Here is an 18,415-nt window from a genome sequence, read left to right on the forward strand (position 1 = left end):
AGTAGTGGCCAAGAAGTCATTGAAGCAAATATAAAATTCAAATCTTAGCACCGTTCACTGCCACAAGAACACGAGCCCTGTGTATCACACACGGAAATAGCTGCAGAATGTGTACACGGTCCAGCCCTGCAAGTTCCAGCTCACATCTCATTGTTGTGCATGATCCAGGTACACATGCTCCCTATGTATATACCCCTGTCTATAGGGTATAATGAACCTATGGGCCCTATTCCACAGGACGATTATTGGTCAGACTATCGTTAAAGCGTTCGAATCTAAACGATAATCGTGCGTTTAAATAGCAGTTAATGATTACTGACCGAATGAGAAATCGTTGATCGTTTAATAAGACCTGGGCTTATTTTTATCGTTGCTCATTCGCATTGAATGAGATGTCGTTCGGTCGCTCGCAGTAGTGACGAACGCAATAGCGACGACAAGACGACTGCATGAACGATCATAAGTAACGACTATCCTTCAATGTAAATGGGTGAACGATTTCAGGTCTTTGGCAATAGCGGTCATTTGGATCGTTTATTGTTAATGATTATGCGAACGATAATCGTCCCGTGAAATAGGGCCATATCAGATGCTAACGTATACTTTCTCGATACTGAGTGGTATACACCGGGAATATGATCAATGCTATTATGCAGTTAACATGAATTTTGGTTGCTATGGATAAGAGTAGTCATGCAGTGTTTCTTAGGATAAATTTCTCTCTTTAACCCCTTCCAACCCTCAGATATTTGGCTCATATTTTCTTACTCCTAAACCCATAATGTTTTTTTATTTTTTGAGGGGGTAATTAGTTGCGGTTGCGCTATTACTCTTTGTTTTAATATATAATATATTGCAAAGTCAGAAAATAACTTTTCTAATTTTGCACCTATGGAGCGGTGTGAGGGCTAATTTTTTTGCACCGGGATTTGTAGTACAAATGCATGGCTGGTGTAAAAAAAAATTCAAAATTTATCAATCTTTTCAATCAACTGGTGCCAGAAAGTGCCATAGATATGTAATTTACTTCTATTAAAGCGACTCTGTACCCACAATCTGACCCCCAATACCGCTTGTACCTTCAGATAGCAGCTATTAAAGGGGTTATCCAGCGCTACAAAAACATGGTCTTTCGCCCTACTGTTGTCTCCAGCTTGGGTGGGGTTTTGAAATTCAGTTCTATTGAGGTAAATGGAGCTTAATTGCAAGCTGCACCTGAACTGGAGACAACAGTAGGGGGAAAAGTGGCCATGTTTTTGTAGCGCTGGATAACCCCTTTAATCCAAGATCTGTCCTGGGGTCCGTTCCGCAGGTGATGCAGCCCTGTGCCCTACGGGCATGGCCTAGATTGTGTGTGCATTAGGCTGGCACAACCTCTTTGTCCCTCCTCCCCACCCTCTTCATCATTAGGAATTCTCCAGGCAGATTTTCTACTATTCCTCACCTGTGTTAGCACGGCACCTGGGCTGGATCGTTTAGACACCTGTGCAATGTTCAGACAGGAGGAAATGTGCCAGTGGCATTCCTAATGATGAAGAGGTTGGGGAGGAGGGACGGAGGGGTGGTGCAAAGTTAGGGCACAGATAAGTTTAAAAATAGTTTCTTAGGACAATAACTGCATGTCAGGGCTGCGGCGGCGTCCTGTGCTCCGGGCCGCCGCCGCAACTCCCCTCTGTCCCAGGCAGCCGCCGGTGTCCGTTTGCAGGGACCCGGTGCTGCGGCTAGTGCGGCCCCCGGGGGCGCCTTACCTCGCCCCGCTCCTGTCTCAGTCTGTTGCGGCCCAGCTCCCTGTCATTCCTGCCCCGTTGCCCTAGTCCGTTGTTCCTGTCCACTGCCCTTGTCCGTTCTTCCTGTCCATTGCCTCTGCCACCTGCGGTTACGCCTAAGACCACTCTCTGCCTACTGCTCCTGCTCACCTCGCCTGCCGTCACTAGCAAACCAAGCCAGGGGTAGCGACCTGGGGGTCGCCTGCAGCAGCAAGCCCATCCCGCCTTGCAACGGGCTCTGGTGAAAACCAGCGGCCCCTTAGACTCCGCTCCCTGGTGCGGTTTATGCCATCGCTGGTGACGGTACAGAGGATCCACTACCCCAGTCGTGACACTGCATCACCTGCCAAACGGACCCCAGGACAGATCTTGGATTAAAAGCAGCTATCCAAAGGTACAAGTGGTTTAAGGGGGTCAGATTGTAGGTACATAGTCACTTTAATGAACCTCAAGTCTTCCAGTACTTATCAATTGCTGTATGTTCTGCAGGAAGTAGTACTCTTTCCAGCAGAAGAGGTTCTCTATTAGGATTAGCAACTACTTTGGACAGTTCCTGACATGGACAGAGGTGGAAGCCGAGGGCATTGTGTAAGACTGAAAAAATACACCAATTCCTGCAGGACATACAGCAGCTGATAAGTACTGGAAGACTTGAGATTTTTAACAGAAGTAAATTGCAAATGTCTGGCACTTGCTGGGACCAGATGACTTGAAAGAAAACATTTTTTGGTATTTAAAACGTACTTTTGAACTTACAGAAAAATTTTGAACTTACAGAATTTTTTGCGGTCAGGGTTCAGAGCCTTAGGCTATGTGCACACTACAGAATCCCGGCGTAAAACCCGTCCCGGATTCTGCAGCTCGCGGACTCTGGGAATATCACAAAGCCCGGAGTATGGAATGAAAGAGCTAAGAGTGTAATTTCCCCGCCTATACTTGCGATTGGTTGGAGTCTGAACACTCAGACCTCAATACTGATAAAAATTATTCGGATGTCTATATGACATCCACACACGTGGCAAAAGGCAAGGGATTTTTATTAAGTGCAATCCTCAAGAAGCACTTATTCCAAGTTTTACTGGTACAAAATATGCAGTTATTAATAAATGTAGGCCAATGGCTCTCATGTTGCCTTGATGGTGTCCTAGAGCCTTAGAGATAGCTATGTAGCAGGAAATTGACCTACTTTTACACACTTGCTTTTTTTTAATCTCCTTTCGTTGTGGAATAATATTCTTATAGAAACCCTCTACTGATTCTCATGGTAAATGTGTAGAAATAGTGAGGTTTATTAAATTATAGAAAGCAGTAAAGGGGTATTCTGGGAAAAATGTACTATACACAGGATAGGGGAAAAGTAGGAGATTCCGACCCCTGAACCCTCCGATGATCTCTGTATCGGACCCCACCATCTCTGTTATGACTAGAGCCCAGGGTCGGCACATGACCCATGGCTCTATTCGTTCCTTTGGAGCGACAGAAAGAGTTGAGTATGCCGAAAAAGCGCTGTATCGTTCCCTCGCTCCATAGGGATAAGTAGAGCCACGGGTCGCGCTGGCCCGGGGCTCAATTCCTAAGAGAGTCAGCGGCGTCTGATACGGAGATCCCCCCCGCGCGATGTCCTACTTTCCCCTATCGTGTGGATAGGGAAAGGTGATTTTTTTTTTTTCATGGAATACCCCTTTAAAAGCAGGAACTTTTTTTTTTTTTTTAAGGAGGAGGGGGAGGGGACAGTTTTTTGGTTGATGGCAAATACTTTTCTGCTGCAAATAGAGTTCAGTGACAAATCATAAAGAACTGGTGACATCCACTAGGTACAAGCTGTTCACAACACTGTGAAAATAATTTAGTAACAATATTGAAAAAAAGCCGATGAATATCTGAATCCTGTGACCAGTGTGGGACACGATAATGTTTTCAGTTAGTGTTATCAGAATGCAGCAGATACAAGTTATCACAGCAGTAATTTAGGAGGTTACACCCTCCCATCACACAGCGATGCTGGAGGATGGATATGTGTGTTCAGACCGTGAGAGCTTAGATACAAGCTGATGCAGAGCACAACACCCACAGTGCAGACCAGCCTCTTCATATCTGATTTTAGGCTATGTTCACACTATGTATTGAACCAGCAGTTCCGTGACCCAGGTGGGTCACAGAACGGCCGGTCTCTGCAAAGATCATCCCGGCCGGTACTGCAGTACCGGCCGGATGATCTTTCCAGCCGCAGTGTTCTAATGCGGGCGCATCAGTAAGCGCCCGCATCAGAACTCCTCATAGGACACAATGAAGCAAGCGCTCACTTTGTTCACTGAATTGCGGCCGCAGAAAACTGACATGTCAGTTCTTTGCGGCGCGTATGGGATCCCGGCCGGAGCGTATACTATGTGTATATGCTTCAGCCGGGATCCCATAGCAGATAAGGCAGTGTTCCACACTGTACAAAGTACGGCCATTGTTGCCAATGGCAACAACGGCCGTGCTTTTACGTAGTGTGAACATAGCCTTAGTCTGTATAGTATAAAGTATTGTATACTATATGTATAGTAGTTTAGTATAAAGAATAATATAATGTACAATGGTATATAGGCACAAATCATATTCTTAAAGTGACTGTACTCACAATCTGCTCCCCCCCCCCCCCTCAATCCGCTTCTACTTTCAGATATTTGCTTTTAATCCAATATCTGTTCTGGAGCCTGTTCGGCAGGTGATGCAGTTATTATCCTAAACCACTTTTAAACTTGCAGCGCTGTGTTGAATTGGCGTGACCTAGAGTGTCTGTGCCCTAGGCGTGCACTGTCTGTCTGCCCCTCCTCCCCACCCTCTTCACCATTAGAAATACCCCTGGGCAGGATTTCTCCTAGTCATCACTTGTCTGAACACTGCACAGGTGCCTTAACGATACAACACAAGTGCAGTGTTCAGACTAGTGATGACTAGGAGAAATCTTACCCGAGGGCGTTTCTAATGGTGAAGAGGGCAGGGAGGAGGGACACAGAGGTGTCCCAGGCCTAGAGCACAGACACACTAGGCCACACCAATATGACACAGGACTGCACGTTTAAAAGTTGTTTTTTAGGACAATAACTGCATTACCTGCCGAACAACCCCAGGACAGATTAAAAGCAGTACAAGCAGTTTGGGGGGGGGGGGGGGTCGAATTGTGGGTACAGAGCTGCTTCAAGTGAAGTACTGTAACTTTGTAAACACATCTTGCATTGATCTTTAGGGTGTGTACAAATAGACATTTAAGGGGTATGCCAGTGAAAACATTTTTCTTTTAGATCAATTGGTTTTAGAAAGTAACAGAAATTTGTAATTAATTTCTATTAAAAAGTACTAAGCTGTTGTATGTCCTGCAGGAAGTGATGTATTCTTTCCAGTCTGACACAGTGCCCTCTGCTGCCACCTTTGTCTATGACAGGAACTGTACAAAGCAGTAGCAAATCCCCATACAAAACCTTTGCTGCTCTCCAGACTGAAAAGTATACACGACTTCCTGTAGGGCATACAGCAGCTGAAAGTACTGGAAGACTGGAGATTTTTTAATGGAAGTAAATTACAAAGCTCTGACATTTTTTGACACCAGTAGATTTGAAAGGATTTTTTTTTCTTGTTGGAATACCCCTTTAACTGTTGGTCCTTGATGTGGAAACCATGTTCATATCCATGTCAAAAACCACATGGTTTCACCTAAAACAAACATCTCCCATTGTTTTTAATGGACAACTGTGCAGAAGAATGGACATCACTTCTTTCCATGCAGTGGAGCTTCAGGACAAGACTCCACGCAGTCATTTACATATCTTGCGTGCAGACCATTGGGCGGTGATTTCTCCACTGTGGGACCGGCTTTTGGAGCGGGACTAGTAGGACGGGGGTAAGTATGTGGGGCTCTACCGGGTGGGGTCGGGCAGGCTCTGCCCCAGGTGCCGGGATTAAAGGTTTTTTAATGGGAAAAATTAACCAATTTGCCATCCCACCAATGGTATTTACTTCCTAATTTACAGTAAGTGAGTTAAGGTCCTTAGATACAAAAGATGATTGGAGGGCTCTCACCATAAAACTTGACTTTTATTTTCAATTCATTAAAAACATTCCAGTCCAAACGAGGGACTCGGACGCCAGCACCATGTGGTAAACGTACGTGATAGCTGTTTCACATGCGTCAGCACGCTTCTCCTTGTGGTCTGGAGAAGCGTGCTGTTGCACACTTCTTCTGGTCTGGAGAAGCGTGCTGACACACGCGAAACAGCTGTCACGTACGTTTACCATATGGTGCTGGCGTCCGAGTCGCCCGTTTGGACTGGAATGTTTTGAATGAATTGAAAATAAAAGTCAAGTTTTATGGTGAGTGCCCTCCAATCATCTTGTATCTATTGTTATATGACTGGAACCTTTCATCATGGAGAGGAGCACCCTGTTATTGATTATTGGCAAAATTCAACGGGGCATACTAATAGGACTGTATTCACATTACGATAGTGCCAATCGCTCTATGTTTTGGATGAGTTAAGGCCCTATTACTCAAAGCGATTATCAGCTGTATTTAGCTGACTATTGGCCATTATAGCCGATAATCGCTTCATGTAATAAAAGGCAATGATCAGCCGATCGTTGTCTTTCAACATGTTGAAAGAGAAACAAGGTGGAGAGCAACGGTCTCGTGCTGGTGTCGTTGAGTATAATAGGAGCAGCAACAGCAGACCGCCTCTATCTCCTATGGGCTCCCTGGACGATCCCCCCACAACTCCCTGAGCCCCCCCACCGGCAGCGAGCGGGGAATGAGGCACAAGCGACAACTGACAAGGCACTCGCTTGCTCCCTGAGATCGCTGCGTGTAAAAGGGGCTTTAGTTTCTCCCTACAACAGATTAATGTACAGTGCCCATTTCAAACATGAAAAGTAACAGAATCCAAATCACCAAAGAAAGCTCTGGGCAAACATCAGGCACCAGCAAAGGATATGTATTCTGCTCTGAAATATATATGTATATATTTGTTTATATGACAGGGGATGGTGATTTCGGTTGTAGGGGCTGGTCAGAGCTGGTGGGCTAGAGCTCAGACACAAGATCCAGCCAAGCCTTCTGTGACGTTAGAGCATGATGGTTCGCCTACAGAGAGAGGGAGGAGTTGCTGGAGACAAAATACATTTTATAATTCTTCTATTTTCTACTTCCTGCCAGGGGTAAAGCACACCTTGTTCAATTGGATAGAAACATTTTCTGGGCATGTCCTTAGTGGCCAGAATGAAAACTGCAATATTTCAGGATTATTATAATGCAGATTGTTAAATGGGAAATTTGACAAAAAAAAAAAAAAAAAATTAAAAATTTTTGATGCCACATTACCTTAAAGGAGAAATCCGGTGAAAATTTTTATGAAAGTATTGTATTGCCCCCCAAAAGTTATACAAATCACCAATATACACTTATTACGGGAAATGCACATGAAGTGCTTTTTCCCCTGCACTTACTACTACATTAAGGCTTCATTTCCTGGATAAAATGGTGATGTCACGACCTGACTCCCAGAGCTGTGCGGGCTGTGGCTGCTGGAGAGGATGATGGCAGGGGGACACTAAGGGACACTGGGCACTGGAGGGACACTGAGCTTCCCCCTGCCATCATCCTCTCCAGCAGCCACAGCCCGCACAGCTCTGGAAGTTGGGTTGTGACATCACCATTTTATCTAGGAAGTGAAGCCTTGATGCAGTTGTAAGTGCAGGGGGAAAAGCACTTTATGTGCATTTCCCGTAATAAGTGTATATTGGTGATTTGTATAACTTTTGGGGGGCAATACAATACTTTAATTAAAAATTTTGCCAAACTTCTCCTTTAATTAGCAGAATTAATCTATAGGTAAATTAGTACACTGGTGTTGAGATACCATATAAAACTATTTTACCACTCGCAGTATATGGTGGTAGAAAGTATACAAACCAACACAGTTAAAAACGATCCTCTTCTAGTCTACCATTCGTGCTCATTTTTCAATGTTACATTGCTTTAGACCAGCAGTGTATCTAAGGCTACATTTTTGTACTTTATAGGTATAATAAATCATGTATCTAGGGAACAATGCTGTAGTGAAGGTAACGGGAAATATGAAAACTATGAGAGAAAATGTTAAAAATGAAGGACACATAAGGACACACGACAATAAAATAATGCGTGTGTGTGATGTATTCCATATTTCACTACTTTCACAGTCTTTCACATTTCAGCCAGACATAATGAATAGCTGTTCGGTCTTGCACGCTGTGATGTACCACAGAGAATAATTACTCATCCCATGTTGAATACACCTTAATATATTGAAATCTTTCGTATTATGGTCATCTTTCTTGAGAGAACGGCAACTATAATAAAAGGTTAAACACAAATGCACGGTATAATGTACCTTTATGGCACGGGTTCACGCGTTCGGCATAAATCATTACATAGCATTGTTCTCAAATGTAGAGTTATTCTACAAAATGAACACACACCACTAGTCAAATTACATATTCTTTTTCAAGCCTTGCCATAAATCATTCTTTTAGATAAAAATTTACTTGAGAAATCAATTGTCACAAGAGAGCCTAGTCATTTTCAGGTACTTACCCTCTGACAGCGTGAATGAGCCTTAGCGATGGATAGGCAGTTCGTACTCGGAGTTTGTTCTTGAGAATTAAAGCATTAACCCATTCGACATGCTTCTCTCCACCTTTAACCATGAAAGCTGGTATCCAGAGAACGCTGTCATTAAGCATAGAGAGTCTATGAACAAATTTTGCCCGGTCACTTTCATTGCGAAATCCTCCAAATGCTCTTTGCACTACGGATGGGTTCATGGTAATGAAGTCTGATTTGGTTCCGACGTCGGCAGCGAATTCGACTACGGGGGCTAAATTGCACCTATATGAATAAAAACACCAACAAGTATAAACATGCCGTCGTAAAAGTAACACTTTTCTTATTTCATTAAAAAGATTCAAGCAAGGCAGGAAGATTTTCATGCATATACATGTCTGTCTGCATGTGATTCTGGAGACCAAGCTTTACCCCTTGGTACTGGTATAGTAACCGCTGCATTTGGCATACATGCAAAGAGAGGAAATAGGGCACTTGCGGTGTAATGAAGCACTGTAATCTTTGCGGCACTGTAATGAAGCACTGTAAACTTTGCGGCCGCGTTGCTGTGTCATTACAGTGCCGTGAAGATTCAAAAACTTAACCCCCCCCCTACTACAGGGCTTCCCTATCCGTAGGATCCATGGATGGAATACGGGACATGGGACTAAGCGCTTACCCTGATGCCAAAACTATATGACCATGGACTTAATGCAAGAGTTACCTGTGGAAGGTTTTTTTGTTTTTGTTTTTGTTTTTTAAATGTCACTGCAGTTTTTGTGCCAAAGCCAGAATTGGATTCAAATGGGAAGGAAAATATAAAGGGAGGACTTGCACCTCTCTTTCCTGTTGGATCTACTTCTGGTTTTGGCACAAAAACGGTCATGTTTTTTTTTTATATATATATTGCTGCCCTGTTGGTAAACATAATAAACATATTATGCTTACCTCTCTGCACTCCACCAATGTCCTAATCCAGTGTCACCGGTGTCCCCAGCTTACTGCAGCCCTACTATTTCAGAGACAAACAGGAGTGATGGGGCAGAGCTGCGGCCAGTAGTTTGCTGAGCAGGCTGTCACTCTCAAGACGAGTTTCCAAAGGCCATATTGGAACATAGGGGGAGTGCGGAGAAGTAAGCATAACATGTTTATTATGTTTACCAACAGTGCAGCAATAGATAAAATTCTTGTGGCTGGAAAAGATGGGTGCAATCAAAGGATTGCCTGGAATACATGGTTACATCTTTTGCATTTTTTATGCCGTCCTTGGGCTGCATCCAACTTTACCAGCCCCTGAGATTCACATGCTGAGTGATCAGGGGTTTATGAACCTGAACTTGCTGTAAGTCTGCCTATCTCTAAGTTTAATCTGCAGAGATGGTCTAGTGGTCATAATGAAATGAGAAAAATGTCAGGAGAGAGCACTAATAATTGTAAAATATTATTACTGGTGGTTTGTTTGAAAGACATGCTATTTAAGAACAAAGGGCCCTCATATTGTACGTGCAAAGGAACCTTCTGTGGTTTGTTTATGGAAATAAATTTTGTCTTCCTTGTTAGAATATACGTTAAAATCAAACCATATGGTAAAAGCAGTAGAAGAGTAAAGTACGGATTCCTTTATTGCAAGAAATTATATAAATAGCTATGTAATTCACATTACAAAAGATTGATCTAGAGAAATAAGCAGCTTGGCCTGTTATAGAATTTAAGTGGACCACAGGAGGAGGTGCTTAAAGTAACTCTGTACCCAAAAACTGTCCTCCCCAAACCGCTTGTACCGTCAGATAGCTGCTTTTAATCCAAGATCTGTCCTGGGGTCTGTTCGGCAGGTGATGCAGTTATTGCCCTAAATAACAACTTTTAAACTTGCAGCCCTGTGCCAAACTGGTGTGGCCTAGAGTATTTGTGCATTAGGCTGGCACAACCTCTCTGTCCCTCCTTCACACCCTCTTCATCATTAGGAATGCCCCTAGAACAATTTCTACTATTCATCACCTGTGTGAACACTGCACATGAGCCAGATCGTTAAGGCACCTGTGCAGTGTTCAGACAGGTGAGGGATAGAAAAAATCCTGCCCGGGGGTGTTCCTAGTGATGTGGAGGGATGGAGGGGTGTTGCAATCCTAGAGAATAGAAACCCTAGGCCATGCCAATTTGTTTTTTAAGACAACAACTGCATCACCTGCCAAACGGAAGCCAGGACAAATCTTGGATTAAAAGCAGCTAAGCGAAGGTTCAAGTGGTTTGGGGAGGCATATTATGGATACCTGTCATTTCAGGTGACTTTTCAGAATAAGCTGCCTTGTGAGTACATGAGGTGCAGCATTATATCTGGCCATATAGATCTGCTTTGCAAGCGGAATCTGTCATTTTTAGTTCTTTCAGAGCTGGTGGACAGAGCCCATGGTGTCTGCAATACACAGAGGAGGATATCCTGCACTATCTTTGTGTACAGCCTAAAAAGAAGCAAGATGAAAGCCATGACAAAGCTGTAGTGAGCAATCTAAACCGCATTTAAGCCCTGGGGTGAGATCTCTTAGGGTGCGTTCACACTGTGGGTTGTTACCCCCCAGATTCCTTTGCTCGCTTCAGCGCACTCTCGCTTGACTCTCCACCTGCCCCAAACACTCCATTCTATGCTCGGGCAAATTCCGCTGTCCACCCAAAGAATGGACATAGGGTGAACGCACGATTACTGACAGAGCCGTCTCTTAGCTGTCTCTTACTCTCTTCCTCTGCCTGTGTACTCCCATTTTTGCCTTGCATATCCCTCCTTCCCCTTAATAACTCTGCCTTAAGGCCCTATTCATCGGAACAGTTATTGGCCGTATCCGGACGATAATTATCGTCCCATGTAATAGAAGGCAACAATCAGCCGACATCGTTCATGTCGCCTGATCGTTGCAGTCGCTTGTTTTTCAGCATGTTGAAAAACAAGCGACTGATATAGCAGCGATCTGCTGCCGTCGCTCCGAGGAATAGGAGCCTATCCTCTATGGGCTGCCCGGACGATCTAGTGATCACCTGGGCAGCCCCTCCTGCACTCACCCACTCGCTGCAGCAACGTGGAATAGTGGTGGCAGCGAGCGGGGATTGAGGAGCAAACGAGCGCTGATGGCACTTGTTTGCTCTTCTTCGTCGGCCCGTCGGCTTTACTTGTAACCTGATCCCTGAGCTAGTATGGTATGGAGTTGATTTTTATTATAATGAAAGATAGTCTAGGAGGGGGAGATGCGTAGTAACGGGGGCAACAACATTTTTTTCCTAATAAGACATTACAAATTTTGTTATATTCGCTTGTACTATTTATCAATGTAAAAGTTCACTACCAAATCCGAAAAAAAATGGGCACTAGACATTAAAGGGGTTATCCAGCACTACAAAAACATGGCCCCTTTCTTCCAGAGACAACACGACTCTTGTCTCCAGTTCAGATGCAGTTTGCAATTAAGCTCCATTTACTTCAATGGAACTGAGCAGCAAAACCCCACCCAAGCTGGAGACAAGAGTGGTGCTGTCTCTGGAAGAAAGTGGCCATGTTTTTGTAGCGCTGGATAACCCCTAATCATCTCTGAATATATTAGGCTATGGAAAATTACGTCCGTCTTTCTGGACGACCTTCATTTTAGCACAACCCCCTCCCTGCTGTCTATTGATAATGACGTCCGCAAATAATGATCATAGATTATCAATAGATTATCATTACATTTGGTGCTAAAGTAACAGCCGCCCAGAAAGACGGACGTCACTTTCCTGTTGTGGAAACATAGCCCAGCACTGTCTTTTTTATTAATTTAAAAGCTTTTACTTGATTAGTATTTAACATATGTTCATGCAGTACTGAGACGTCAGGTCTGTGGACAAATAATCTCATTCCCCTAATAAGGTTTAGTTATTAAAATAGGTAATCTGTTGGTCTGGCTCTTGATTGCCACTATTCTTCAAACTAGTAACATTTTGTAACTTTTAACTTAATTGAGTCATAAAATGTGAGCACAATAAATGAAGCATAAAAAGGCAGTTAAAACAGATTGAATCGAGCCGTTTATGTGCTACAGTTAATTGATAATTTACAGTGTGTTACAAAACGCAGATCCTTATTACTAATTAAAATGCATGGGACATCCGTATGGCATGATATGTTTCACAATATGCAGCAACAAGCTATTTGTATGAAAGACATCCTCCTTTATATCATTAAAAATATTGGGGGTCATTAAAGGAATGCAGGCATAGCACTAAAAGACTTAAAGGGGTATTCCACTCAAGCATAACTTTTGATATCTTGCTGCCCATGGTGAGACTAACAATTCATTCCATACTTGTTATCTATTTAGTCTCCTTATCCCAGTTCCGAGCTGCTGCTTTTTGCTGAAAACACAAACATCTGTGTGCGAGCTTTTTTCTCTGTCTCTCCTCCTCCTCCCTCCTTTCTGAGACAGTTGATGTAAACAAGTCCCTGACTGGCTTTATCTGCAACACTGTAGCTTCTTTGTAATGCTGGGAGGGTTACTCTGAGGTCAAGTTGCTAACGAACTGTGATTCACTCTCCCAGCATTACAAAGAAGTTACAATGTTGCAGATAATGTAATAATCAGTGACTTGTTTACATCAGCCGTCTCAGAAGGGAGGGGGAAGGAGGGGAAGACAGAGAAAAGCTCACACAGATTTTTTCGTTTTCAGCAAAAAGCAGCAGCTCAGAGCTGTGGAAGGAGACTGAATAGATAATAACAAGTATGGAATGAATTGCTAGTCTCACTATGGGCAGCAAAATATCAAAAGTTATGTTTAAGTGGAATACCCCTTTAATTTACACTTTTTGGCTATGTTCACACAATGTACATTTTCTATTAATCACTGCCATTGTTGCCAATTTGTGAGGGTAAGTTTATCAGCTGAGACCGTGGGGGAGACAAATACAAAGAGGGGCATTTATGAAGACCGCCATATTCGTGTGCTGGTCTTAAATTAGACCCCCACTGGATTCAATAAGAAGCAAATGCCTCTGCAGGTGCAGAAATGTACTCCTGCTCCTAAGCAGGTGTAGATTTCTGCCATGATTTACATCTGCGAGCAGGTGTTAATTATGGTAAATCTGACTCCAATTTGACCATCAAACATGGCAACTCTGTCAGCTACATAACTAAAGGCCCTATTCCACGGAACGTATATCGGCCGCTACGGACGTAAATCGTCCCGTGGCATAGAGTGCAACAATCAGCCGACATCGTTCATGTCGGCTGATCATTGCAGTCGCTCGTTTTTCAACAGACGCTGCTATATCCTATGGGCTGCCCGGACGATCAGCGATCACCCGGGCAGCCCCCGACGCAACTTCCACACTCACCCGTTCGCTGCAGCCGAAACAGCTCGTGGAATAGGGCCATTAATCGTTTCATATTATCTTTCCTTTTGGTTATCTAAAATTCTTATCTTGACCTACGTGTGGTGAAACCGTATTACTGCTATCTAACCACAATGGCTTCGTTTTATTTCCTGTTTTGTACCGTATTTAATAATAACATAAACCCTCTACTCACTTGTCATCTGTATTTAGTTGGTCACACAATGCAAAGTAATTATGTATCTTCTGTATATAAAACACACAAACGCACTAGATACATAAATACTAATTTTTTAGCCACGGTTACTAACACTGGGCAAGTTTGCTATAACCCAACATTTAAAAGCCATGTTTTTTTTTTCTTTTCATAAATGTAAACTGATTAATCTTTCCATCTGTTTCTAGCCTTGAATATTACATTCAAAATAATTATGCATAGATATTCTATTAAATCCTTCTTATGAGGACACCACCTGTCCATATGCCCTATCGGAGCATATGGACGTCATAGAGTGGGAGCTCCCCTTCTTAGAAACCCCTTTTAGAACCCCTGATAAGAACATTGCTAAAATCATCCACTCTGAATTTGGAGTTGTTTCTCTCGTCATAGCAGATGATCACAGGGGATCCCAGTGTTGTAAACCAACCCCCATACGTTAGATGTAACCATAGACTCCAATTAGCCAATTGGTTCCATCAAGGTTCCCATTTACTTTCTAAATGGAATAGTAGGGACTTCTATTCCATACAGTAAGTAGATCACAATAAAGTAAAGTAATATAGTTACTAAATAAAAGATAGGTAGTTAGGTCTCCAGTGGGTAACTAATTCCACCCATTAGGTAGATGCCCCCACTAGGCAGAATCCTTTCCCAAATAGGTAAATGCTCCTAGTAAGTAGGCAACCCCCATTGGGTAGAAGACACCAGTAGGTAGATAAACCCCACCCATGAGACACCTCCCCATCAAAATACAATACAAATCCCACTCACCGTCCCCTTGATCCAGCTCAGAAGCTTGGTTCCCCCATTATAGGGCGCAGCGGATTTCACGCTGTATCAGGAAAATCAGCTGCGATATGCAGTACAGTTATACCCTATAAGACTGCATTCTTGGAGCAAACTTTCAATGCATTGCGAGAATGTAGCCACGTCCTACTAAACTAATCTGCCTTTAAACAAGATAATACATTACCTGCCTGCGCTCCCGCCTGCTCCTCTGTCTGCTAGGTCCCTGACGTCCTGCTCAGCCAATCAGTGCACTGTCCCGCCACAACTCACTGATTGGCTGAACGCCACGTTGGTCACCTAGGAGTTGGAGAAGCAGGCATAAGCGCAGGCAGGTAATGTATTATCTTATTTAAAGGCCATAGGTCATACCTGTACATTTTGCTGCAAGATACACAGCGTGAAATCCGCTGCAAATGCAGTACGTGTAAATGCAACCTTAATGTGGCCAGAATGGGAAAAAAACGTAAGTGTACTCACCTCCACAGATCCCTCGCCACCACCATTCCAATAGTGACTGGCCCTGCTGTGCTAATTCTTCTTTTGTTGAACGTAACGCAATGTGTCCTGCTCAGCCAAAAAGTTTTAGAGTTGACCTGCCTTAGACGCTGAATTGCTGAATGGGGCAGTTGTGTTGAGACCAACTAGGAAGTACGGCACAGTGGGACCAAGCACTGTTGGAAGGGACCAAGGGAGGTGAGTACATGTTGTTTATTATTTTTCCCTAGCCTGACCACATTGAATTGTAAAAAAGTATTCCCAGCACAACTCCTTTAATTATAGACACGTAATTGGATTTCTACACGTTAGACCTGATGGGCTCATTTATGACACATCATATTGTTCACCATATGCTGTTCCTAAGTCTAATGATTTACCAGATGATCATTTATGTAGCAGTTATGGTTGATGTCCATGTGCTGCTTCTCATCGGTGACAATAATCATTTATGTCTTTGTTTGGCAAAAAAAAAAAAAATCTTGAAATTTAAAAAGTTAGGCACCTTTCATTTGTTTGAGATGTTTTACGAAGCCAGAATGATCTGTCATATACCTGACATTGGCTCAAATTTACTCAGATTGGAAAAAGGCCACCAAGTCCATCTAGTCTACCCCTTTAGTATTTGTATTTGTAGTATGTGTTGCTTTTGCTTGCAGATTGTGGCATGAATTCTGAAAAAAAAAATTGGTCTAAAAAAAAATTATAGCACCAACATTTATCAACAAACATGCGTCAAAATAGTAAATACACTGTATTATGAAAAAAATCATTCAGTAGTTATAAAACCACAGCGAATAGAAAATTCCTCTCGTTGTTTTATGTCACATATGATTTGTGTGCAAAGAAAAACAGAGGATGACCTTCTCTATATATGTGGTAATTCTATTATTTTCACCAGGGCTTGTAGGAACTTGCAGTTACAAGTTATAGTATATTTTGCAGTAGTAGTACTTCTAACCCATAATAGGAGAATTTAAATGGGTATTTTGGAGCTCGGATGAAGTCATGCAGAGTAAGGCTACACAACGTTCACACAACGTAAGACACCGGCCGCTCTGTGACCCGGCCAGGTCACAGAACGGCTGGTGTCAGTGAAGATCATCCCGGACGATACTGCAGTACCAGCCAGATGATCGTTGGCTGGAGCCACTCGCTTCATAGTGTGCACTGACAGGGTATTCAACAGATAGCGGCCGCAGAAAACGGACAAGTCAGTTTCTTGCGGCGCTGCTAGGGATCCCGGCCGGAGTGTATACATTCCGGTCGGGAATCCATAGACCGCAACGTAACGTATATTTTCGCATTAATCACGGCCGTTGTTGCAATCGTCAACAACGGACATATTTTTAAGAAAATATACGTTGTGTGCACATGGCCTAAAAGTGTAACAACAATACATCATCCTAAACATGTACAATAAAACATTGTTGCCCTCTATGTGCTCTTCCATGCAGCAGTAGTTAGCTTGGCTTCAGCAGTAGCACATGTGGGTAGTAAACAATTCCCATTGTGTACTGCTGACACCTACTCCAGGTTGACCTTCCCAACTTTTATTCCCTTGGTTGCTGAGGACAAAAGCTGGCCATACACCTTCAATAACGCACGGCCAAACGATCATTTAGCTATCAGTAATTTTTTTCTTATAGGATAACCGTCCTCCCCATACGCAGGAATGTTACTGTGTTACTGTGTTCTCTGTGGGGATGGTTACTCCGCACTCAGAGAGAGATTGATGTGGCTTATCTTTTAAAGAACAAAAGGGGTCAGGCTATGATTTTCCATCACGCCTGACCCCTATCTCCATTGACATCATGTCGGCGGTCAGTTGGGAGAGCCCCAGCAGTGGGTTGCAAACGCTGGGTATGGCCAACAAATGTATAAGGTATATAGGGACCTTAAGCCTTCTTTGTGCACTTGATATTGTACTCCCTTACTGCTGAGCCTCTAAAATTAGTTCCCATGTTGGGCTGTCTCATAGACATATAGCTCACCCTCCTGTAACTTCTGATGCTGCAACTAAGCCTGTACCACCAGGAAGCTAAAGCTGAACTACAAATCATAACCCTAGGCCATAAACATCACATTGTGGGGCATTACTGTGGTAAATGAGTCTATGGGACAATACTGAAAAGACTGAATGACTATATACTGAGGATTTCTACTTTATACCACACACTTTTACTAGGAGTCAATCTCTGTTTACAGGGAAAATCCCTTTAATGACTTTTCTGGATGAAGTGAGAACATGTTTTGTCAGTCAAGAAGAGAAGCGAGAACCTTCTTGTATACATGTAAACATACCTGTTCCTTCCTACTGTTCTGTGAGCTTTTAAAATTATTAGTGTGGCCACAGGGGGCTTTGAGAATTGTTGTCAAGGCAACCAACAGGCTGGCAAATCCCACGATTTTCTTGTTTTAACCGATTCGTGTAACCCTGAGACGTTGTTTAGTCTACACGTCGTTCCTATTCTCCAGCTTTCCCTATAGGGTTTGTATCCCATGTCTTTACTGTTATGGCTAACTGGGTCATATTGTAACCCCTTGTATGAAACAAATCATCTATGTTCAACCAGAAATAACATATATTTGTACATAATAGCAACCTAGGTAACAGAGAGCTATAGAGTGTAGAAGAAATCGCTTTAAAAGGAGAATTACAGGCAGGGATATTTTTTTTAACTGCCTGAGAGGAGGAGGATGAAAAAGAAAACAACATGCACTTAACTCTCCGGCTCCAGCAATGGTGGACAATAGGCTCTGCTCCGGCCCCCTCCGCTTTCTAGGCTAGAGAGGGAACTTGGGTTGTGGTGTTTCAAACCCCCTCAGACACCCACTGCCGCTGACTGGGCCTGACATGTAGTGTCCCAGGTCCCCACTCAGTGGCCAAGGACTGGAGTGGAGGACAATGGCCACTAGTGTAGGAGCTCAGGAGGTAAGTGCATGTTGTTGTTTTTACACCTACACTCTTCCTGAAAGTTTTGAGGATATATTCCATATCTATAGGGTATGACATGACATATATGATATGACATAATAGATACAGATCCCATTTCCAGGACCCATATACTGGGAGAACACCATGAGCACTATGGCTGACTTGAATACATTTTCTAATTGATGAGGGTTTTAAGCCCCTATTACACGGGACGATCAGTGGGAGCATGCGGGCGCCGACC

General features: G+C 43.3%; 1 protein-coding gene across 1 annotated transcript in view; it reads right to left on the reverse strand.

The window, feature by feature from the left end:
* ST8SIA4 (ST8 alpha-N-acetyl-neuraminide alpha-2,8-sialyltransferase 4) overlaps window positions 1-18,415 on the reverse strand; it is a 104,837-nt gene that overhangs the window by 25,967 nt on the left and 60,455 nt on the right. The window contains exon 4 of the mRNA XM_069964671.1: window positions 8,377-8,670. Coding sequence (XP_069820772.1) covers window positions 8,377-8,670 — 294 coding nt within the window. The remainder of the gene's footprint in view (window positions 1-8,376; window positions 8,671-18,415) is intronic.

Source organism: Dendropsophus ebraccatus, chromosome 3 (genome assembly GCF_027789765.1).
Source record: "Dendropsophus ebraccatus isolate aDenEbr1 chromosome 3, aDenEbr1.pat, whole genome shotgun sequence".
Classification (NCBI taxonomy): Eukaryota; Metazoa; Chordata; class Amphibia; order Anura; family Hylidae; genus Dendropsophus; species Dendropsophus ebraccatus.